The sequence below is a fragment of the Thunnus albacares genome, chromosome 14 (assembly GCF_914725855.1).
Source record: "Thunnus albacares chromosome 14, fThuAlb1.1, whole genome shotgun sequence".
In the NCBI taxonomy this organism is placed as follows: domain Eukaryota; kingdom Metazoa; phylum Chordata; class Actinopteri; order Scombriformes; family Scombridae; genus Thunnus; species Thunnus albacares.
Genome location: NC_058119.1, coordinates 22085762 through 22111479, shown reverse-complemented (window position 1 = coordinate 22111479; position 25718 = coordinate 22085762). Strand labels below are relative to the sequence as shown.

The 25718-nt window shown below is 40.4% G+C and overlaps 1 protein-coding gene across 1 annotated transcript; it reads right to left on the bottom strand.

The window, feature by feature from the left end:
* Window positions 1-5101: 5101 nt before the first annotated feature.
* On the bottom strand, window positions 5102-16106 carry synpo2la (synaptopodin 2-like a). The gene is made up of 4 exons (XM_044372742.1): window positions 15765-16106; window positions 11830-11981; window positions 10808-11520; window positions 5102-9619 (listed from the first exon to the last, which is right to left on the bottom strand). The coding sequence occupies exons 1-4, from the start codon at window positions 15864-15866 to the stop codon at window positions 6969-6971; spliced, it is 3618 nt and encodes a 1205-aa protein (XP_044228677.1). The 5' UTR covers window positions 15867-16106; the 3' UTR covers window positions 5102-6968.
* Window positions 16107-25718: the final 9612 nt, after the last annotated feature.

Here is a 25718-nt window from a genome sequence, read left to right as displayed (position 1 = left end):
AGGTTGAGGAGCATGAATAGGGAGTGGGGGGGGCAACTAAGGCGGGGGAGAAGTCTCTGTTGGCCAGCTGAAAATGCTGATGGGGATATTAAAGGAACAAAATCATATTCACAGATGGTTCAGAAGTCTATATTTAGTCGCAAAGAACGTGGGGAACAGAACTCAGTTATAAGATAACCTCAAAGGACTTTGGGGTGTGTTTAGGGTACACAGTGAGAGGGAGGGAAAGTAGAGTAGAGTATGTGCGCATAGTGCATAGTGCAGGTCTGCAGGGTAAACATATGTGTGTATATTGAGGCATGGCAGTTTGTCAGTTAGCTCCTTTACTCCCTACATTACTCTAACCTGACACCAGATTGTCACATTTTCAGTTTCTTTGACGCGTCATGTGACAAGACGTGATGGACATGCGGATACAGATACTGCAGCAATGTTGGCTTGGTAAAAACTGCAACTGTAAACAGATGTACAGTAAGAGTACTAGAGAGCATCCAAAGGCCAACAACCAGTAAAGACAATGCATGTTTTGTCCATTCTGTATCATTTGTAATATTGTTCATGTTGAGAGCATTCAAAGAACTACAACATGAATGCATGAGAACAGTCTTTGTAATTAGATCTAGGGTCATAGCCAGGATTTTAGAAATACTGAAGTCATGAGTCCAGATCCCCTCAGTGCAACCTCCCCTCAAATAAACATTTACATTTTTAGTATCCACCAAAAACATCAGAGTAATTTTTTTTCTTCACATTTTATGTGTCTTCCTAAACAATGGTCTAATTGCTGTTTCAAAGCCTTCTCCACAATGTCAGGATATAAAATACTAAATCCCTTCCTTTTTATGTATTTATTTTGGTCTAAAAACATTTGAATTTCAGAATGTGTAATTGAACTTAAAGTCCTCCTGAAGTCATTAAATTACCAAACAATACCAAAGACATGTCCTTAGTGCTCTCATTGTTGCTACATTTTATACAAGTAAGCAAAATTTGGTATATTTGAAGTTAAAAAAGAGAGAAAAATAATGACCAGAAAAGTATGTATACCCCTTCTTTTATTAGGGCTTAATATTGTTGTCGTCTATCTTATACTGTTCATATCTCATGTTGTAGCAACAGGTTTTATCATTCACAATTGTAATAATTCTGCTTTTTTGTTACCCCATCTTAGTGTAAACTGATCATATTTTCAGTCCCAGAAAACCTGAGTATGGAGCATAAAATCTGAGGCTTTTACTCATCAGTGACCTTGGGGTATAGAACATTTATAAACACAACATATTATGATCATGGTGTTATCAGATAAAGGCCTGCTATCCATTGCACTGACCAATATTTTTAGGCAATTGTATGTATTGTGTGGCTATGTTTGATCAAAGTACTTTATATTAAGGTAAGATTTCACTGCAGTTTTGTGAAGTGCATTGTCAAGTCAAGTCAAGTCAATTTTATTTATATGACAAATCACAACAGAAGTTATCTCAGGGAACTTTTCACATAGAGCAGGTCTAAACAATACTCTTTAATTTACAGAGACCCAACATTCCCGCATGAGCAAACAATTGGTGACAGTTGCAAGGAAAAACTCCCCTTTAATGGGAAGAAACCTCAAGCAGAACCGGGCTCTAGGTGGGCAGCCATCTGCCTTGACCAGTTGGGTTGTGCATTTTGCATGGATGATATTGTATTGTCATATTCACAAGAGCATGGTTGTCACTTAAACAGGCATGCAACATAATCCCGGGGGTTTTTATGAGTCCTTGGCTTAAATTTAGAACTCCGGAAGCTCAACATGACAAGAGCGTTCTCTGAATGTTGGCCAGGAACTTGCTAGTCTTGTGTCTAGACAATGGAAAGAGAAAATGTAACTGCCAACAAACTAAGAATTTCTTCTAATGTGACTTTGCAGGTTTTGGTGTTTTCCTGACCAAGTTTATGTGTAGTTCTTCTATTTAAATGAGAAAACCAAACTTGCCGATCCACAGTATATCTGTGAATCTGTATAACTCATGGTGCATGTTGTAGCCTGGCATCTGGGCAACTGCCCATCAGCAGTGATTTTATCATAATCATAGTCACTTACATTTGGCTTAGTTCTATCTTTTTTTAAACACTTGTCCAACCTCCTCTTAAAATAACAGGGCTTGACCCCTCAGTCAATTTTAAACCCGTCTCCAAACTCCTATTTTATCCAAAGTCAAAGTCAGTTTTGTATCATCTGCTGTATGACTTCAATACAGTCAGATTACAGTAAGTGAAGCATTTTCAATTTGGCTTCTATGTGAAGAATAAAGGCAGTCTATCCTTTCCTGTCTGGGCCCGTTGGCTCCACAGCAACATGCTTGATGTTACACTGTTAGTGTCCTCCATCAAATAATCAAATAATCTTTGTTTCGCTTTCTTTTTTGGCTGTTTTTTCTCACATTTTATTTTAATCTAATCTTCCTGTTTCTGTGTTTTTTAATGTGATAATTTTGTGAAGCAGTTTGTAACAACAAATAATGATCATTATTATAATTACTATTTTCTTTAAAAACTGACACTGTTGCATTGCTTGTAATTTCTTCAAGTTCTGGAAATTTTTTGACATACCTCCAAAAGCCTCCTTGCCTTCTACAAAACTTGTAAATAGTCCTGTCCTCACTCTAGGAGATCTCTGCAAACTCTAGAATAGTGGGTGGCGTAATTAATGATCAAGTCAAGTGATAAGATTCAATTTGATCTCATGAATTCACACTGCAAATGAAGTGCAGACTCTATATAAAGAGAAACAGGCAGACATTAAAGGTTGACGTGACATCTAGAGAAGTGAAGAATCTCAGATTATTTTACTGTAATTCTTTTTCTGTCACTAGAAATAATCACTATGTGAAGGAAAACTACCAGGGGAACTACTGTACATGGTGTTTTGAATAGATCTTGAAATAGAAACTTTGCAGAAGCTGAGAAGCCAGTTTTTGATCTTTTTAAAGCAGTTAAATTAAGAACAAATTTTAATTACAGTAACGACCTGGCAAAAAGTTGTTTTCACTATAAATAGTCTTCTGTTTGGATATTAACAGCTCTATATATAGGCACCCTGTGAGCGTGGAGGCTGGCAACAAAATGCCCTTCTGACTTCACACTCAGTCAGAGAGGAGTCCAACAGACTCCAGCACCACTCAGTGGCAAAGGTTCATGAGGACAAGAAAGAATAATATTCTTTAATTTCCCAGCAGAAAAACAACAACACACATACTGTATGTGAGATGATGGAGACGGGACTTTCCACACATTGACTCGACATTTAAAGCAAAGTTACTCTGATTTACAAGATTTAAATGATCAAGACTGAAATATAAAATGTAGACCTATATGTAATATCTAAATGTAATATGTAATGTAGACATTAAATGCAGTGATTTTAAAATGAACAGGAGTTAGCAGCATTGGCACAGTTTATGTATATACACACATCTCAGCATGATTGGATGGTTCCTTAGTGTACAGCTGTGAGAAAGTGTGTGTTTGCTGACATCATCTGGGCCTACTGGTTCCATAAAGGCTTTTCATATCTTGTATTTGTGTTTCTGCATTGCATATACTCTTTAAGTGCTTTGGTACATTTCTAAAAGATGAAAATGTCTTTTGCTTATAGTCACTTGGAGCATTGATGGACATTGCAGTCTCTTAATTAACAGGAAGATCATTAACTACCGTGTCACCTCACTTTGACTCCGTGGATGAATAGGAATCTATGAAAAAGACCAGCTCATGATGTGTTGCCCCTCCTGAATCTGGGGTGTGTATAACTCCTGATATTGGGTTTTCTATGCAGCCACATTACCTGAAGTTAGACAATTTGGTGGCGATGTGAAGGAAATTCGATTGAATGAAAGTCCTCTGGGGCAAAACGGCCTGGATTTCACCAAACCCATTTATATGCAAAGATGAGTGTAGAATCTTCTTTCTTCCACTCTGCTCAATGTTAGACTATTCAAGTTTTTTTCTAAATTCATTCTCTCTCTCTCTCTCTCTCTCTCTCTCTGTCCCTCATTCTCTAGTCTTTAAAAATATATCTTTGAACCTTGCACCCTCTAGTGGCAAAGAATGGACATGTGTTTTCATATGGTTGTCCTTACTGTTGTATCTCTCTTTCACAGAGGGATGCTTGATCAAGTTAGCTGAGCTTATTGCAGTACTGTCCCTCTAATCGTATCAATTAAAGTCTGAATATGGGGAATTCTGTGATTTTCTCTGCATCATAACTGCTAAAAATATATATGTGTAAGACCCAACATGATATTGACAACAACCTTGACATATTAAATAGGTCCTTGCCAATTTTTGCCATTTTCTGAAAACCAAGTTCGCTATCAGACATTGTAGCCTTCATGTGATGAAATATTGTTGATTATCCTCCAGTCTCTGAATATTTTGTGTCTGTTTTATAAATTATCATGTTTTGAATGAAGTACGCAAACCAAGCCTAAAAACTAGCCTGAGCAAGCTAGTAATGAAGAATATGTTTCTAAAGTTACTTTATGGAGCTGGGACAGAGCATGCTGAGGTTGACTCGACTTAACTGGCAATAGCAATCTTGCTTTATGAAACAACCCTTAAAATTGATAAATTCAGGATCTGTCCTGGAAGTTTTCAATAACATTGCAATTAATCTTATCTATGTGATAAAGCAATGTACAGAGTAATGTACATTTATTCATGTGCAGATGGTATTGAGTGAATGGAGATCATGCTGTGGTAGAAATGAATACCATATAGGCTTCTATACTTATTGGGAAAATGTGTGTGTGTGTGTGTGTGTGTGTGTGTGTGTGTGTGTGTGTGTGTGTGTGTGTGTGTGTGTGTGTGTGTGTGTGTGTGTGTGTGTGTTTCTGTGTGTTTCTCCTGAAACACTGTAAAATATTTTTGCCCATTGACTGTATAGTTATAAAATATAAGACATTTTTTATTCAAACTAATATACAGTAACACTTATTGCACCGCTCAACTTAACACTATCATTGTACTCATGTACTGTATTGTCCATTAAAAGAAATGAGCAGGATCACACAATCAACAACAGGGGGCAGTGTAAAATCAGACATGTCAGACAAGTGAAGCACTTTCAAATCTAATTTTATTCCTCTAAAAATGTCTTGTCTCCTTGTCAGTATAAATGTCTCTACTCAGCATAAATAACAAACATTTTCACACTTATTCTTTAATCCAACTACATCCAGAAACATGTATTTATCATATTTTACACCTCATTACTACTATATCCACAAACTAGATTTTTGGCAGCCACAATATTATGAATACAAGAAAAAGCTTTAAGAGATAAAATCATTTAAAAATGGTAAAAAATAACAAAAGTATCTCTCCAAGAATTCCAAAACTGAAAACAACATATTAATTTATTTGTTTTTTACTTGTTACCATTAACATGACCAGTCTCTCAAGATATACTATATAGTCATCAAATACCTTTAATCCTTATTTTTTTATAACAACCATTGTTACCAAAAAGTCACCAGCTAAACTGTGCTTCTCTCCATCAGATTCTTTAGCTTTATCAATAAATCTCAGGTCTGAAACCTTCCTGTCATCCTCCTTTAACCTCTACAGGCTGTGGGATTTCATTACTCTGTGCAATTCACCTATATATCTCAATTTTCTGCCAAAGAACTATATGTGATCATGACCCTTTATGTGAAATGTTGGGCAATGACCCCATTGAGTTATTTGGCCTAGCTTTACACTGCCTTTATTCCCCCTCCACAGCTACCTTCATATCTTGAATTCTTTTACAAATGCTGGTGTACCAGTCAACTTCCCCTTGCACCACTTCAGATTAAATCACAATTAAACAAAACAAAATACACATTCCTTTATCTGTGTTATTTGTTTAATAAAGTTACATATATCTGCAAAGACCACACTGATACTAAGAAGGCTCTGTCTAAGTGGCAATTAGAAGCAATGATATCCAGTGACAAGTGTACATTGAGTGACAGCCAGGCACTTGATGAATGTGACCCATTCAAAAGATTGCATTTCTCGCTGGCTATAGTGAGCAGGTGTGTTTTGCACAAGCCACTAAAACTTTGCAAGAGCAAACTTTGTCCTCACATAGTTTCACAGTGTGCTGAGGCGTTTAAATACATTTTACAGTTTTCAACTGGTCATGCATCATTAAACCCCTGGACGAGAAGACTAGGTCATCATGAGTTTCTTCTCAATAATGCTACAGAGGGTAAAAAAAAACATTTTGTGCACATCAGTTAGTAGTAGTAGTGTTGAATAACATAATTACATGTTCAAAAATAAAAGCCCTCTACTTTTGCCTTATGATCCTCCACCTGTCAACATACTACAACATAAATCTTCAGGGATTTAATCCTATTGTCAGAACCGCAACTGTTCATTTTGAACATCTGTCAGACATTTCAAGTTTCAAAGAATAATTCAGTACAGGCTCTGTTTGGATGGTATTTCTGCTAAATTAGAAGAAAGAGATCTCCAGAAGCCTTACACAAACCTCCCCCAGGACAGGCATATGGTGGACTATACAGCATACAGTATGTGCTAGTATTCCCTATTGTTATTTTCACTCAGATACATGTGTGAGTAAATGTGTTGGCAGCAAAATAAATATGATAAGCAGCATTTTTAACAGCAAGTAGATGCTTATAATCTATTACCATTATGAAACACGTAATTGATTAATAATTGATAAAATATCAGGTAATACTGGGAATTGCCCATCACAATTTCCTAAGGCCTAAGGTGATATATTCAAAATGCTTTTTTTTTAACCAACCACCCAAAACCCACCAAAAAGATATCAAAAAGCAGAAAAATGTCACATTTTAGAAACTGGAGCCAACGGATATTTGGCTTTTATGCTTGACTTAAACAATTACAGCACTAAATGAATACTACATGAAGATGTCGAATTGTGGAGGTGGCTGATTTGCTGCTGTTCACATTGCCCCTGGCCTCCAGACACGGGGCTGAACGCCTCCCCTGGTTGCTACAAAATGTGGTTTGGGTGCCTGTACTGGGTTGGATTTGACCGGGGGCAAAGAGGAAAGGATACTGAGCTCGGGGGCGCTCTGGAACTGCTTGGCTGCCTGGAGCCCAGTGGTGTACGAGACTGGAGTGTAAGGTGTAGGGACCGCAGCGGGCACAGGGTTTGGAATAGGGGTGGTAGAGAATTTTGGCAGGCAGGGTAGTCCAGCTGGTTGGAAGGGAGGTGAAGCTGGGGTTGGAGCACTGACTGGTGCGGGTGTCAAGGGAGGGGCCAGGGTTGGAGTGAAAAGAGCAGGCGGTGGGGAGATCATGCTGGAGTGAGTCAGACGTTCTCCAAGGGTAGTGGCTGAGCGGGGTGCAATGACTTTGGGAGCCAGAGTGGGAGCTGACATTGGTGTGGGTGTGGAGAATCGCTTGACCTCATAGACACGGGCGGTTTTCAGGGGGATCTGCCTAGGTGAGGTTAATGAGCTGCCCACCATTCTTGTTGTATAGTCACCCTGCTGCTGCCTCTGGGCCTGGTAAGAAGGCATGCCTGATAGATTAGCAGCACTGCCTCCATAGTTGAACATCGCAGAGTTGAGCTGGTAGGGCTGCCTTCTCATGAAATCCAGAGCTTTGATGCCCTCTCTTTGGGAGCCCCCTCTACCCCTGCTGTCTGGCCCTTTATCCCTTTGAGGCCCCGTTGGAATAGAGGGGGCTAGGAGTGGGTTGTACCCAATGGGTGGAGGGGCGCGGACATTTGGGGAGTACTTCCAATGAGAAGGTAAGGAAGAACTAGAGGAGGAGTCAAAGGGTTGGGCTGCACTGTATGAGGCCACTTCCTGTTGGTAAGGGGTCTCAGGTGGGGTGTCAACTACAAACATACCCATGCGGCTCTGCCTGCGGGCAAACAGCTGGGCCCCCTTGCCCCCTGCTTGAAGAATCTGTGGGGCCTCGTGGATAACCCGAGGCTTGGGTGCCACTGGTGGAGGCACTCTCCCAATACCAGCCTCACCACTGCTCTCTTCCCCTGCACCATCATAGGTAACCTCAGAGGGTGGTTGGCCAAATTTGTACCGAGTGTACGTGTCATCAAGTTTCTGCACCATGGACAACAGCTCAGGATTGGGGGAGTTCTTCTTGACATCTGGCACACTGAACATAGGTTTGGGTTTACCACCACGCCGTCGAGCCTCAAGTAAGATTCCTGTGCGACCTGCTGAACCAGGATCAGGGGTTGTAGCTACAGCTTCTGGCTGGGAGGCCACTGACACTGGAGCTACAGGTGACATGGAAAATTGAGGTGGAGGTGGCTGAGCAACTGGCACTTGAACTGGAGGCCTTAATACAACTGGTTGAGCTGAACTGGTAATTTGGGATACAGGATGAACAGGGGCTGGAGCCATTGGTTCTTGTGGTTGTGGAGCTGGGTGCATTGAAGACATAGATACTGGGGGCTCAGTTGCAAATGGAGCCTGATTAACAGTAGTTACTGGTTGCGCTGCCTGCATTGTCTCTACAGAGGTAGAGATGGCTGGAGGGTGAAAGGTAACAGGAGCCTCTGGTGTCAGGGCCAAGGGACCTGGAGGTATAGAGGATGGCGGGGAGAGCACTGACGGAGGACCAGGGGGTAGCTGTGCCATTACTGATGTAGCATTAATGGCTTCCTCAGAGGCATTGAAAAATGGTGGTGTCACAACAGCTGCTGAGGCAGGTCGCTGGTTTGTCTTTGTAACAGGTGGTCTGAATGTTACAGGGACGGTCGCAGCTCGGATGCTGATAAAGCCAGGTGTGAAAGGACGTGCAGTTCTATTGAGAACATTACTGGCAGGTAGTTCTGGTAATGGTGTCTCCACTGGTGATGTATGACTAGTGAGAATAGTCACAGAAGCAGTAGCTGGTTTGGGTGCCACAGGTGGAGGTGACATCACCAGGCTTGCTGTGCTAATTTCAGAATGGCATAGGTCCCCATTAGACATGCCATGAGCTGCAACAGCAACTGGACCTGGAACTTGGGATTGCTCTTGTTGTATGACTGGAGGACCAGGTGGTATCATCTGCTGAGGCTGAAGATTTGATTGCATCTGTGGTTGTATCTCTGGATGTAACTGATACACCTGAGCCTGCTCCTGGACTTGAGACTGTGGAGGAGCCTGAGGTTGTGCCGCCTCCACCTTCTTGGCATGCTCAGCAGCCCTCTTTCTCTGCTGCTCAAACAATTGGACACCCTTGCCTGCAGTCTGACTCAACCCTGGACTCGGAGCGTCCTCTGCCCCATCCCCACGACCTTCAGTGCCTGCAGTTGCCCTCTTCTCTAGCATATCTATGTAGTCACTATCCCAAGTTGGGTCAGGAGCTGATGAAAACCCATCTTCATCAAACTCTGACTCACTGCCAGGAAACACCCCATCCTCTTCTTGTGAGTCCAGACTCCTATCCTCATCCACACTGCCAAAGCTGGTGAGGGTGTACTTCTTTGACCGCTGCCGCCTCTTCTTGAACATCAGCACCCCCTTGGAGTGAGGGTTGGGAGCATCTGTCAGTAGGGATGCAATTGTTCGACACTTGCTTTTGGCTTCCTTTACATGCTTGTCTTGCTGTGTATCTCCTCGATTCAGTTCTGCAGGGTGTAAAAACCATAGCTATTAGGAATAATTGCACAGTAGCATTCCATGTATATAAAGAAACAGATGGGAACTATTACCTCAACCTAAGTATGTAAGTCCTCTAAATAAAACACTGATGCATTCTAGTCATGATGTTTTGGCGAACCTACATCATAAGTAAGTACTGCAGCATGGTCAGAGAAGTCTGAATAACATATTTAACCTTTACATCAAAAACTGGCTCTGACATCACCATCTAAACCCATCTCGACCGCCATGCCTTCAACAGGTCTCTTAACTTGCAACAGGAGCACCTCTGGAAAAAATTCCAGGCAAGCCTTTGGCTTCTCACATTAGTTGGTGTGAAGGATAAATTTGCATGTTATTAGGCATATGTACTCTAACATCTAACTTAGAAAATATTTGCAAGCTTGTGGAAAGTTGCATGTTGTAGGTGACTGGAAGGAGAACTTCAAAGAGTAGCCACAACATATCCTTTAACTTGTTATGGTATTAAGCAGATTATCATAGGCAACCTCATTCTGTTACCCTAATATGCACCGCCAGGTGAAGGGATTTCTTAATTTGTCTAGGACATGGTTCCTAACTAGGACATTAGAATGTTAAACCTGAACTCAGTGATGGCAGGGAGGATTTACAAGAGTACATTTATTCACGTTCTTAAAACAGCCCATTGACTTCAAATAGCCTAGCTCTGCCGTATGCTTGGGCTTATTATGGATGATGGATAAGATGACAAGTGGTAGGAAAGACTACTTGTTCAGGGTCAGTGTTCTGCATTTGTTGTTGCGTCACTGAATTGTCACAATTTCTGACCTCTTCAAAGATTGTGGATACCAAAAACAGTAAAACATGACTGGCTAATTTTTCAGGCTTCAGCAACTACAGTAGAAAGGGTTTTCTTACATTATTCTATATAGAAACATTGTGAAACATTACCTTTTTTTTGTTACTGCACCATGGCATTTTAGATAATGACAATGACAAATTCTCTTTCTTTGTATGAGAACAGAGATCAGCTCATCTTCACTTCAAGGATATAATTATGTGCTGTAAAGCAGATGGCATATAGAAATAATATATAATATAGAAAATAATATAAATAACAACATAATGAAATTAGCATGAGAACCAATGTGAAGCACATGTCTATGTCATTGTTCTTGCACAGCTGTACTTACTGGCTTGCTTGGCTTTTTCCATGTAGGTTGTCGTAAGTTCCTCATCGATGGGTTTATTCACAGGGCCCACCATGGGCACAAGCTGGCTGCGGGAGCCCAGCATCAGTGCCTCCTTGGCCCTTTCAGGGGATACCAGTGGCACGTTGGCTGGCTCCAGTAAGCCGCTGTCTTCTTCCTGCACTCCATCCCGTGGCCCCTGGTCTTCTGCTGAGGAGATGATGGAAGACGTCTCTGTGGATGTCTGAGAAGACCACATTCCTGGACCAGGAGGCTGGTAAATCACCTCCCTCCGTGCCACCCCAGGTAGCCCCACACCTCCATCTCCACCTTCCCCATGTCCATCCAACAAATTGGAGTAAAGTTGTGCATCTGGAGCGCTGTCATAGCCACTCATCTCTGATGTCTCCCCACCCTCAGGGGAGGCTCGTCCTGTTGGTTTCCCTGGGATGGAGTTGCTGGGGCTGCGGCGTTTCTGCCGGCGCTGCCTCTCGAAGCCTGCCACATCTGCGTCACTGTCAGTCTCAGCATAGTAAGCTTCACTACCAGGTGGAGATGTCAAGCCACTGGTTATTGAGGAGCGGCTACGGTGGACCTCACGGACGGGTGCATGGTGGGGGGGTGTCATGGCACGCAGAGCAGCACGGTACTCCTTGTCTATACGAGGAGATGGGGCACGGGTCACAAGGACCACAGACTGAAAACCAGCAGGCGCCCTGCAAACAAGTAGAGGGTTTTACAAATTTATGGGGCTAAACAGAGGCCCTTGGATACAGTGTTCTAAATGTGGATTGAGTGTCTTCTTGAAGTCAGTAAGGTCTTACTTAATGTCTTGATGATTTTTAATATATGTAGGAAGGATAATATACATCAGTAGTATCAAATGCATGTGCATCCTAAATTGTATTTTTTTGTGTCAAAAGTTGGTCTGTGACTTGTGTGGGATATATTTTTGTCTTGATCCATTACAGTGAGTTGATGATGGTTTATCATCAGTGAGAGTATAATGCTTTTGTTCCTCTGACCTTTTGACCCGGATGTGTAATATACCCGGGGAGCTGTCGATGAGGTTCATGGCCTGGGCGTGGGATAGCATTTCACATGGCTGTTCATTGATGGACACCAGCTCATCAGTCTCCCGCAGTCCAGCCCTACATGCTTTGCTGCGTTTACGCACCTGCACAAACAAAGGGAGGAAAAATACAAACACACATAGAGGGCAAAAGGTTACACAAATGTTGAGTTTCAGTTGATCATGTAAAAAATATTGTTAGTAGAACAATTTTTAAGACTTTTGGGACAAATCTGTGTCAACTTTCTTTTACGTGTGTCTCAAGGGTACATCTCAAATCAAGTTTTAACAATTTGACAGCAAGCCCAAGTCCAAGTCTTTCTGGTCTGAATGCTGACCATTTAATCACATTATTGGTACATTTGCTTTTTAATAGCCTTCCCATATGGCTGAGAGCAAGTCCTGTCAATGCATAGGGCTAATAATTAAGTATTCAAGTTGTGTTACTATACAAAGTCTGTCTGATGCTGTCATATTCATATTCTATTGCTCCGGGATTTTATCATATCAGATTTTAAGACAGATTTTAGCCTGGCCTTAAGTCTGAAAATGATTCAAGTCTCAATTAAGTCAAGCTTTGGAGCAACTTGACAAGCACAAGTCAAATTTCAAGTTGTCCTTTTCTTCTGACTTGAGGCCAAGTCTATTGCTCTGATATGAAGAGCTGTGATGTAGAGCAATATTAACACAACTGATTCAAACATCAGCCATCTTTTTCTGTCTTTCTATCCCTGCATTTTTATTTCCCCTGGGATTCTATGATCAGCTTTTGAAACTGCAGGGATATAAAATGAATAGCTATGTTGGCATAGCTATGTTGCTGTCTTGTCTTGGCTTGAGATAGTGACTGACAGAGAGCAGATTTGGTCCCGACAGCTCGATCTTGCTGCGGACATATGCCACATATTGCAGCTCGAGTGGGGCACTCATGCACACTTTAACAGGGAAATGCCAGCCAGCAGCCATCTTCATTTGGTGCTTTGCTATTTGTGCCCAAGGTCTCATCAGGACCATGGCGTTATGCCCACCCTAAATTGCCTCAGGTCTATGCAAACCATGTCAACATGTCCCATAATAAATTCAAAGCAGATGTTTGAAATTTCTCAAAGACAATGACTGCAGTGTTGATCCTCTTTTGATGTATTAAATGGAGACTGTATGTTCGATTTCAGAGATAAGAAAGAGTTGTTTTGGTTGACCTAATTAGTTTTCTTTTCAGCTATTCTGGTTTGCCTGTAATGAAATCCCACGTACCCATTTAGCTAAGCCTTTCAAAGTGGCCTGTGCCTGCTTGCAGTACAGGGATGTAAACACACAAACCCAGCACTGACACACAGGCTCTTTCAGCGAAGTCCCAAACTGCTCCACCTGTTAGGGACAGTATAGTATGAGACCTGACATGACTACGCCTTCCTGCTGTCAGGGGTGAAGGAGCATGCTGTTTTAGATGGTCAGACAGAAACAGCTGTCCGCCGTAAAGGTGATTTGGTGTCCTGTGGCTCTGTGTGCATACTACCACGTTCCGCGTAAGTCAACTACATGTAGAATTAACATTTTAACATTCTTAAGATGCTAAATACTGTCTATAAAAAGTGGTTAGTTTATTTAATATGGTGTCTAAGAGGTATGAAGTTGAAGTGCAGGATGTAAAGTACTTCCTTTTCTGATAAACAAACCAGAATTAGCCCCTTAGCCAGTAAAGATTCCCATTTGTCCGACAAAGTGGAGTACTCATGAGATATGATCCTCCATAAACAAATTTGCAAGGTAAAATGAGCAGAGAGGCCTGTACATGGAAATAGTTTCTTTACCCACTAAGGACTTTTGTACCAGTGTTACTACCTATATTTGATAATTACGCATGATAGAGGCATATATAATGGGAAATATAATGACTGATTTAGTGGCATATGAGATATAAGGTAGATAATCCGGATTGTGTTGACAAACCCATAGAAAACTCTTCATAAAGTTCTAGGCAACATTTTAAAAATATACTAAAAGTGTCAAGCAAAATTTGGGGGGAATGTGAATAAAACAATGAACAGGACATCTATGTTAGCACCATAATCCTTCAATTAACTGTTGTAAAAGATAGAGAATATTGTTCTCTTGTCAGACAGTGAAAAAAGTACTAATTTATGCATTTATTCACAGTTCATGTGGTGCCTGAACAGGAACAATGTGGAGTAGAGCAGAAGTGTAACAATTAGGATTTCCTTTGCATGTAAACCTACAAGAAAGAGTCATACGCTCTTCTTTGAGCAGCTAGATACTGAGGAGTGCATGTACAAAAATAGTGTATGAGGTTAATTTTTGAGTACCAAGCTGAAACACACACCTTGGCTAACCTCACGACCTGCTGCTTCTCAACCAAAAATAGCCTGGAAAAGAAGTTCTGCTCAGTCAACAATTATTAACTGTGTGTATCGAGATGTGTGTTTGTGTGCATGTGGGTATGTGAAACGTGAATTACGGTATCCAGAAATAAGATCTGTAAACATTTCATAAAAAAGGCATGTCTGAGTCTGTTTGAGCAGGAATGATGAAGTTGGTTGAGTCAGGTAGAGGAGTTATGTCTGTGGGTCAGTGATTTTTAAAGCTCATGTCACACATAATGATATGGATTTCACTGGAAATGATCAGTAAAGGATCGATATGAAGTCAGAGAATATAAATACATTTAGTTTATTCTTACCACTATTTCGATTTAAACTTTAATTGGAACCATGAAAAATTTTAGTAAAACAGTTGATTTCAGCTTCACCAGTTAGAGATAATATACCCTGGTATGGGTTTTTCTCTGCTTTTCAGCCTAATTAATCCTTTTAACCATGTTTTATTCCACTTTGTCTTGTGTGTCAATCTTTGCTTTCGCAAATGGAGATCAAGATTCAAATCTGGACTGCTTCACTGGTGCCAAATGTGGGTACCAAATTCTTGGCCATGAAGAATTTGCGCTGGGGGAGTAAAATGAGCTGAGAGGTTCTCTGTGAAACCTGTATAGTTAAATGTTTCCTTTACCCAATTAATATTTTCTTTCCATCAACTTCATACAAGAAGATGTAGATGTAAAACTAGTCTGTAACAATTGGTTGACTCTGAAATCAATCCAGACTTTTCTGATATTCATTGCTCACCTGTTTTCTACTGTTAAAACAGGGTTTCCAAATAAATCTCAGGTGACATGCCAACTTAAACATAACCAAGCATGACTGGAGTGATTTGAGTTTCTTCCTGAAACAATGACGTAGTGGAAACATGCTAGTTCAATAGCATCAAATCAGATCATGAGCATGTGTGAAAGCTATGTAGTATCCATAACTTCCTCACAGTAAAGACAAAGTAACAGTCTATAATTTGCCACAATGTGCACATATCACTGCTCAAAGCACTACAGAAGAACCATGTCAACCATGTTATTTGTCAAAAACAAACCAGGAAACCGAATGTAGACAAGTTCAGATTTTCATTCACTTTTGATCAGAATCACCGTAATTTCACTAGAACTTTGAGCTCTATGATGTTTAATAGGAAAAGCCACACTTAGTGAAAGATATGTGACCAGGTTGCCCTACATTCCCAGCTGAACTTGAAGTTTAAAGGTTACCCAATCAATCATCAGTGCTCTGCATGAAGACCACTCTCAAACAAGATGATGACTCATATCCAGGCCCAAAACCAACCTGCATGGCATCCAATATTCCATTTCAACTTCTTTCACAGCTCCTTAAATCTGTTACTAATATATCTCAGCTGATGTTTCACCGCTCTTTAGGGACGCTGTTGAGTCCAACACAAATTTCCACTTTCTACTCAGCAAACCATGAAATAACTGCCTCAGCTGAACGTTCTCCTCTGTCCAACCTGCTGAGTGACCCGCCTTACCTTAGCCACCTGGAGCGGTTTCTGATGTTCCACACCTCCCTGAAGACGAAAGCCCCATGGCGCTCCTCCGGACAATGTAATTATCACTTCCTCCGCAACCATTGTGCTGTTCTCTCTATTGTTTTTAAACTTTTCTTCTTTTTCTTGGTTATTTTCCGCTCCTTTTTGTATTTTAATTTTGTCCAGGGGGCCCTCAGTGCTTAGGCACCATGGTCAGCGGTCAGGGCCCCCTCAGAGAGCTCTGACCTACACTTTGCCTGCCACACTGTCGGGCGCTGACTTCTCTCTGACTCCAGCTCCACAGCCGACACTCACACCTGAACACACACAAACATGCACACACACACTTCTGTGCGCCCACCCATACCCAGCGTGGGCCAACCATCGTAGCCAAGGGAGAGCAAGAGGGAGAAATATGATGGGAGGGGGTCTGTGTCTGCTTACACTGAGAAATTCCTGCCTGAAATGAGCGAGGGGAGGGTCCAACGCAACACTTGTCCTGTCACTCAGACCTATGCCGCTGGGCTGCTGATAGCCTCTCCAAAAATAGGACACCACCACCACCTCTGCTGCTTTGCCTGCTCCTCTGTAGACCAAGGGAACGTTAACATTCAGAACATCCAAATGGCACTGTTTCATATCTGGCTTTACAGCATTGAGGTCATCAGTAACCTTTAGCAGGGCCACAGCTAGACTCCCAAATCTCAGGGCTGAGACTTGCCATGATAGGACAAACCACTCTTCAATATCAATCATATTCAAATATCATTCAATTTACATAACTGGATTGACTTTGGTGCTAGTTTATTGTGCTAGTCTTTAACTGTTGGGCCTGTGTGTCCTGCCAGCTCCTCTGGATCTGAAGACATTCTAGGCTGTCATCATTGAGCCTTTAGGATAAATACTGGATGAGCAGCCTGCATAGCTACTTGGAAACATGTCCAAATTAGAATTCCTCAGTGGTTACTGAATGACAAATACTTTGGAAGACAGTAGGAACCCAGGCTTACTTGTATAAAACTGATACAGAAATAGCATACGAAGACACAAGAAAAGCAAATGTGGTTTTCTTTTTTTTTTTTTTTAAATTGTGGTGTGGACTAAAAAAATCACAGAAACAGGATAATATCTCTCTTTGTAGACAGGCAGAAATGGATCAATCCTGCCACACATTTACCTTCACTCACACTCAGGTATCTGTCACAATCAGACCCCGCATTCTTACACCAAGCCAAACTCTTGGATGTGGTGGCAGCTGTGAAGAGACAGTCTGAACAAAGACATTCAAAACTAGATGCAATGCTAGCTTCTCTGTGAGGCTGGCACAGCAGCGCTTTGAGCTAAATCTAATGTCAGCATGCTAACATGCTCACAAAGACAATGCTAACATGCTAATGTTTAGCAGGTGTGATGTTTACCCATGGATGTATTGACTGGATATAGCTGGATGCCAAACTGAAAATGGCACCAATTCAGTCCAATGAATGGCTGGCTGGCGCATGTGCCAAAAAAAGTTCCTAGCTTCCAGGTTTTCCTCAGTGTTGTGTGGCCCACTGAATATGCGCAGTACTGTTTCCCCTGCTGGTCCCATCCGCGAGTTCCCACTCAGCCCATAGACTTTGCATTGTGATGACATCATGGATTTTTAAATCACTTTTCTCGGCTTGAGGAAAGTTTTACAAATATAAAATTTAATAATAGAAAGAGTAATGGTTGACCTTGTATGCAGTTTGAGGTGTCCTGTCAACAGTTTTACAGACATCTCTTTTATAATGGTGGTCTATTGGGAAAATGCTTTTTGGGCCGCAAGGGGATTTTTCGTAGCAATACCATGGAGTGACCACTGGGAAAAAATGGCTGCAAGGCTGAGCAGTGGCGCTCTATCCAGCTCTTTTAATAAATTCATGTGTTTACCATGTTCACCATTTTAATTCAGCGTGTTTCCTAGTAAGCATGCTAAGATTTGCTAATAAGCATCAAACACAGAGTACAGCTGAGGCTGATGGGAATGTCATTAGTTTTATAGGTATTTGGTTATAAACCAAAGTATTGGACAAATTAAAACTATTGTGAACTAATGATGGCATAGATGAGGAGTTAAGAGATCACCAAAGTTATTACACCTCATGAATCTGCCTGTGCCAAATATCATGGCAATTCATCTTTGGTGAGATATTTCTCACAAAACCACAAATGTGAACCTTATGGTAGCGCTAGTCTAACAGTGGGGTTTTCACCACAGTCATTAGTATTCATCCTCTGAGCACCATGAATGTTGTAACCAAATTTTATGGAAATCCATCCTATAGATTGTTGAAATATTTTAGTCTGAACCAAGGTGGTGGACTGACAGACTGGCAGTGCACAGCTAAAAACACACACACACACAGTGATATAGATTAGATTTAGAATAGATTTATAGTTACAGTAATATTCAATATATATTTTGTAAGCACATTTAAATCCCTTTTAATTCCCTTTTTAAATCTATTTTGATACTAGCTCATTCTAGTTGCACCAATTTTTATCACACACTGCACAGGTGAAACAAAAAAAATCCAAATTCCAAAATCCATCCTGGTTTTATTAGTTAAAACTAAAATCAAATGCTGTCCATGTAATGAAAGACAAGACAAGTTTGCTGAAAAGTCATATCTGAGAAACTTCCCATAAATCTTTCAAACATTTGATTTATGAATCAAAAGATGATCCAGCGTGACTTTGGCTCTTTCTTTCACACTGTTTCCATCTTTCTCTTCTGTTGTTCCCTCCTATTCTTTATCTTTCTGTTTTACGTGTCTTAACATAAATTTAGCAATCTAATCGTAATCTAATTAAACAACAGAAAAATGTTTTGAAAAGCTGTCTGACAAACACAAATAAACAGTACAATCCCTACTGCACACAGAGTCTCCCAGGCAACTCTGTTGCATGTAAACTTGCTTTAACTATGTTATATTTTCCTTTGGGACGTTGACTGGCTTCTAAACCTGTTGATAGAGGCTGGATGATCCCCTTGCTAGAGAGGCAACGCTGCTATTATCAATGCTGCTGGAGGTTACCAATGATAGCTGCTGCCTTTGGCAGCTTTGCCCTGCACCTGTCTCCAGACCTCAGGATAGTAACCAAGATCAGTCCTGGGTCAGACATTTAGAAAAAATGTCACCCTCTCTTCCTGGAGACAATATCAGATCTAACAAGTTAAAGCAAGCGCTTCCCTACACAAATATGACTGATTAAGATTATATCAGATCTGTAGTTACACAGGGACGTAAGGGATAAGACAGATATCTGAACAAGTATGCAGTATTGTAGATCAGTTGTGCGAACCATGCACTCTAGTGGTTCAAAATAGGCCTCCTGAAGCGTTTACGTCTCTTATTGATTAGTGGTCATTTCTATCTCCTTTGTGGTAGAAAATAATTACATTGCATTTGAGCGATTTTTGATCTCTTGTGTTTTTGCATCGGCTGTTTCAACTTTGCATCAAGTTTTATGATACATTATAACCAATCTTTAGGATCAACGTCAACTAGCCTGCATGTCACTACATATACAGATACTTGCCTAAAATATTTCAGGATATGAAGAAACCAGTCTGAAGCAGTTTTTCAGCTATACTGAGAAATTAGTTGTAGCTGATAAAATATGTTTGCAATTTCTAAACAACAATTTAAACGTAAATGGACTTAATGGGGCTTTATAAAGATACAACTCAAAGACCCTTGAGTTGTGCTACCACTGATATCTAATTCCTCACCCTAAAGCAATAACTAAACACAAATGCAGCATTGTTAGGAGACACTTGAAAAACACTGTGACTATGGGCACTAAAGAAAGTCACACAACCACTGCTTGCACAGTGACAATCTTACAACAGAAGAAGAAATTTCTTTAGAACAGAGTTCAGTTAAACCAAAAAAAAAAAAAGGCTGTTTGTGGTCGGTGACACTTCCGTTGTCAAACTAGATACTGCACTTCAGACGGCTGTGGTGGGTAAGCAGGCCCACAACAAGTCAGGAAGAGGTCTGCTAAGTCACTCTGCCCAGGATAGAAGTTTGCTGTCTTTCAAAGAGAGTAAAAAGGTCTAAATCCATATGCAGCAGCATATGTGAAACGTTTTACTCTCCCCTGTGGCTCCATATGTTTTTCTATTCCATATGCTCTGGATTGTGCTGTGGCAACAAAATCATTTAAAGTGGTGCATATGGGTGCGGCAAAGACTTGCTGATTGTGGCTTTAACTCAGGAAATGGAGAAAGCAGAGTGTTTTTTCCTGTGGACATGGGAGAACTGTTAAGTGAGGCGACAGCTTCATCCCTCTCATGTTCCCACTGTTAATTAGTTTGTGTCTGCCTATCTCTCCTTTCAAGATTTTCTCTTCCACTCTTTCATGGTGTGTCTTCTTTTCTTCCCATTTTCTTTAGACAGCTTTAGACATTTTGTTGTGTTTTCTCTTTCTCTCTAATTTTTTTATCTAATGACTTCTCTGTTGGCCAACTTGCCTTCCCAGGAAGACTTTGACAGACAGATCTGTCGAGTAGCAGCAGGCACAGACCCAGTGCCCTTTAACTGAGGCATCAGTGCCAGCATGGTAGACACTGCCAACCAGCCACTGCCAGCCTTTCCCCACGGCTCGGATGAGGTGACAATGAGACTGCCATACTAATCAACAACATGATGCACGCTGAGCTTTTAGAATAACCAGTGCACAAAGGGTACAGTGTATATGTTTAATAACAGTAAGGAAACAGAAATAAAGGATAGTGACTTCAAAACATCTGTGTAGCTTATTTGAGACTGGTTTATTTCAAGCAGGGACATTTCAACCCTGCACCTTAAAGAGGCAGTAATCAAAGGGGATAGTGAGTGTTTTATAAAGGTGAATGTGAAAACTAAAAATTATGATCATTCTCAGTGCTTTTTAAAACAATTTAAACCTTCCTAGTTTCTATTCTATGCAGGAAAATGCATGTAAAATAAGCTGTGCATATTAAAAATGTATAGAAGTTGTCTATCTGTAGAGGAGGTTAATTTTGCACAGGGTAGCTTTAGAGAACATGTTGTACTTGACATCCCTTTTGGGGGACACGTTTTTAGTAACCCCGGAGAGTCTCACATTTTCAAAATGTCAAGTTAAAAAAGTTGGTTTTCCCTCTGAAGGAGATGTAATTCTGACATTTTACAATGTACAAATATAACGTTATAATCATTATAACGTTTAACAACATAAAATGTAAGGCCTCAGAAAGTAAGACCAATCTCACATTTTTTGGAGTTTATCATAAATTATGAATGTATTATGGGTGTATTTATCTTGCTGTATATTGTGCATTATGGTTGTTTTTACATGGTAGCCTCATACAGCTCAATTTTTAATTGAATGAGTATTTTTGAATATTTTTTAAGGTGCCTTCTCTACATCATTCCATTTCTTTGAGGTCTGCTTTGGACTACATGTGTGTTTTTGGATGAAGTAGCATGAAAAAGAATTACACACATACATGTCTGCTTTTTAAGTTTTGGATGAAACTCTGTCTTGTGATTTTTAAGATGTTAGTCTTTTCAGACTGTGTGTGAAATGCGATTCATTCATTATAAAACACAATAATGTAAGTGGAGCTTGTCATCACAAAATTTGAGTTCATATCTGTGATCTGTTGCCAATAATGCTTAATCTTCCACTTACAGAAAAGATCCTTTCTTTATTTTTTACTCTTAATATGATGTATTTGTCTGTACTGTATGAGATGTCTGTTAGAGAGTCACTGCCCTATTTGGAACCACTTGAATTTTCATTGACACTTACTTACAGGCTGACAGACAAACTGGACTCTGGTTGATATCTTGTTGTGTCTGTCTGCCTCTGTCTGTCTTTACCTCTTGCCTTCAGCCTGTTTTCCCCTCATACGCTGAACTCTTGACCCCAGTGTGTGACAGACTGTGCTGCATCTCTCCCAGGACTCCCACTGTCCCAGGAGAGATGAGTCTTGTGTCATCTGCTTCATGACACAGAGGCGGCATCGTGCCAGGTGGCCTTTCATAACCTCAGTGTGCTGTCACCAGTGAGTCATACACGCACATACACAGTCACCTGCAAACTTGAACAAAACAATTGGGTAAACCATCTGTTTAAAAATGAGTTATACAACAGGTAACTGTAACCAAGCTCTGATTGGTCAAAGACAAAACCAGGCTCAAAGACAAAACCACCCTCGTTGGTTGTTATGCTGTTTTTTTGTTTATGTCTGTGTCATGACATGTCGTGCATGATCTTTGCTGCTCTCCTCGTAGCTAGCATTCATATTCAAGTACTGTACTTCTGGAAGATTGGATTTCAGGCAAGAAGGTCCAACTGCAGACCTTATGTCTGGGGACCGCAGTTATAAGTCTAACTGCGAGCCATTGGGAAGAGAGTAGGGTCCCCAGACATAAAGTGCATCACTTCTGTTGGCTGTCTCAAAAAAAAGTTTTACTTTGCTAGATTGCAAAACGGTGACATATATCTGCTTAAGAGAGTTAACGCTATATTTGATCAAGTAAAAAATATTCGTTCTGAAATTGAGAGAATTACTGTGGTAAATTACTGAAAAAAATACAACCTGGTTGATGTTACATAAAGTTCAGGTGATATTAGCCTGTTGGAGAAGCTAACATTTATATTAACCTTTTGTTATTATTATGTTATGTTAACCCTATAAAGCCATGTGAAACCCACCCAGGATAAAAAATGTAACAGTGCCATTACTTCATTGACAAACACAAAATCACAACAAGCGCTGCAGTATTACCTGAACATTTCACTTTTTGTGTGGCTCTCTTGGATTTTTGTTTCACATATTGCATATTTTACTGTTACTGTTACTTTTTCAGATAACAGACACTGTTACCTTTTCATTCTGAGCAAAAATTGAGTCAAATTAATGTAAGAAGTAGCCTATTTCTTTATATACTTTTGTGGCAGAAAAGGAAGTGATGCAGCTCAGGTCTGGGGACCTCCCATTGGCTCACAGACCTGGGGTCCCCAGATGTGAGGTCTACAGTTGGACTCTTCTCATTTCAGGTGGTATAATCTGGAAAGTAACTATTTTATAAAAAACAACTTCCTTTATTATAATTAAGGGTATATTAATAGTTGCAACCACCCTTATACTTCTCATCCAGGCCACTACATTTAGTTACACCCATAATCACAGAAACAAACTTTGGGAATAAACAATAAAAATTACTGACAAGAAAAAAGAGGGGTAGTCCCCAAGCTCCCAAAATGTTTATGAGGCAAAGTTTCTCCTATCAACATCTTTGTCAGGCAAACATCCATGTGAATGAAAGGCTGGCTGCATTTACAGACAATAATATACAGCTCCCGTAACACTTGAATCAGGATTAATGGGTATTATGTCCTTATTTCTTTGCCTGATGTTTGAAATGTTGCCTCATTAAACTTTTGGGAGCTTGCAATATTTAGTTTGTGGACTGCCTCTCTTTTTCCATTGTATGCCGGTTTTGTCCTTTACCCAGCTGAGGTTGGATGTGTACACCACACACCCTCTTTGCGTATAATACTGAAAAGAGCACACTTTGTTTGTGATTATATTAAATAAGTATTACAGTATAGTATAAAAATATTTTTTAGGTAATTTGGTGGTTTCACTTGGCACTTAAAATTAGAATTAGCTCATGTGTATGGATTTTTTTTTTTTTAAAAAAAAACCCTGATATACTTTTGGGCCTCCATATTTTTGAGAATCAGGGCCCCTATACTATTCTCCTTCTATCGTCTTTGCCATCAATATACATGCATTATTCCTGTAATCCTCACGGTGGCACTCTCCACTGACTGTACTGCCACTGGACACACACACACACACACACACACATATATGCACACACTGAGCTTGTGTAATCCCTTTCATTTTTGATGAGTCAAACCCAGCACTCATCCTCCTCAGGGGAAATGTCTGATAAGACAGAATGGCCTGGCCATGGGGGTACTGTTAGGACGCAGGCAGAGGAGGAGGAGAAGTTTACCCAAAGTTTGTGAATTTGACATGAGGCCACCAGTATCCTGAGCGTGGGTGGTTTGTTTGATGTGATGAGACTGAATGGACCCCCACCCCCTCAGCCTTGTCATTCCATCACTGAGTAAGGTGAAAAGAATAGAGAGTGGATTAAGTTCCTGCTGGCTGGAAGATGATCCTTGAGTATTTCAGGAGCAGCAGAGTCAAAGTCTCTGTCAGTGTCACCTTTACGGTTGATTGGAGTGACGACGTCTGCCAGGACCACTGGAGAGAGACAGACGTAACTTTGGACCACCCAGCCTCAGATTACACTGCCTGTGTGTATGAATGTGTCTACAGTATACTGTATGAGTCCAGTGCAGCAGTAATGAAGATCGTCATGTCAAATTAGCCTTCAAAATGATCAGGTATATATATGTATGAGGCTGTATTGTAACTGTGCTTTGAATACATGCCTGTTTCTTCACTTTGGTGACATATGTTTGATATAAAAAAATGTCTACCTGCATGTGATACAAAGGTTTTAAGTAAATTTGTAGTATTTCACACCATATTTGTATATTTTTAAGCTGTTATTACAGTTATTACAGGTTTTGCCATTTGACCAGTATGGGTAATGATGTTTTAATCTTGGATAGACCTCAGTCTGTTGGGTTTTAGTTCAGTTCAGTTTTTTTTTTCAGTTCAATTTTTTATTATCATATATGTATGTATGTATGTCATATGTGGGTTAACACAACAATGAAATGTATTGGACGAGAAAACAGGTCAGCTAAGCAATAAGAGCACTAACCATAAAATATAGAATATAAGATAAAAAATTTAAAAAGATGGGATGAGATATAAATAAAAGATAACACTATATACATATATGAAAATGAGGATTTATGTATAAAAGTAAAAGTGACGAGTGTATACAACAGTATTGCACATTGGCTATGTAGCAGTTCTGGTCCAATAGCAGCAGTCATGGTTGACAGTGCATTTTTTTTATGTAAGCAGTGCAGCAAACAGTGCAGTAAACAGTTGCTGTGGTCCTTGATGTTGCTGTGTGCCTTCCACAGGCACCTCTGGTGGAAGATATCCTGAATGGCGGGGAGTCTGTTGCCAGCAATGTGCCTCCACCACTCCCTGTAGTGATTTGCGGCTGCGGCCAAAGCAGTACAAGTATTAGACCGTACCAAGCTCTCAGTGGTACACCTGTAGAAGTTTGTGAGGTTGCTGGTGTTCATGCCAAACATCCTCAGTCTCCTCAAGAAATAGAGCCACTGGCGAGCGAGAGTTTGTTGTCCTGGCGCCAGCTGGTTAGTGTCTTCACCTTCTTACTTTGAGCTTCTGTAAAAAGAAAATAATAATAATAATAATAATAATAATAATAATAATAATAATAATAATAATAATAATAATACTTTGGCTATGAATAATGCTTTACAGGTGACACACACACCCACATTTGTTTTTCTCTTTGCCTGAAGGGGCACTAAAAGTTATTTCTATTTGTTGTGTCATCCTTGTGTACAAGAAAATAAGTCAGCCAAACAATGTTCAATCAACGGCTAAAAGTCTTTTAGTCTTTCACTTTCAACCAGATTTTTGCCATCTTTGGATATCACCAAATGTCATTAAAAAGTCATTGAAAATATGACCTTGTGTTGAGAAGGAGAGCTTGTTATTAATTTATTTTAAGAGACATAGTGTGCCAGTAGTACTCAACAGTGAATATTGATATCTTCACAGATACAGGCTACTCATAAGTGGATATGAAGTAAGCATCCAGAGGAAACAAAAACAAGTTACAACTGGAGGTCATCACCATCATTATATTGATTTTGGTGATATTATCCATCACCACTAGTGTAGGCAGTTGCCTCATCACTCATGCAACGGATGTTACCTGAGTGCAGTGCAAACAAAGCAGAAAGCAATTGTGGTAG

Excerpts from the sequence above, each read along its gene's own strand:
- synpo2la (XM_044372742.1), bottom strand. The coding sequence starts at position 15,866 with ATGGTTGCGGAGGAAGTGATAATTACATTGTCCGGAGGAGCGCCATGG. Across the intron at positions 11,982-15,764 it reads AACCGCTCCAGGTGGCTAAG|GTGCGTAAACGCAGCAAAGC; the intron begins GTAAGGCGGGTC and ends TTGTTTGTGCAG. Across the intron at positions 9,620-10,807 it reads GGAAAAAGCCAAGCAAGCCA|AACTGAATCGAGGAGATACA; the intron begins GTAAGTACAGCT and ends TACACCCTGCAG.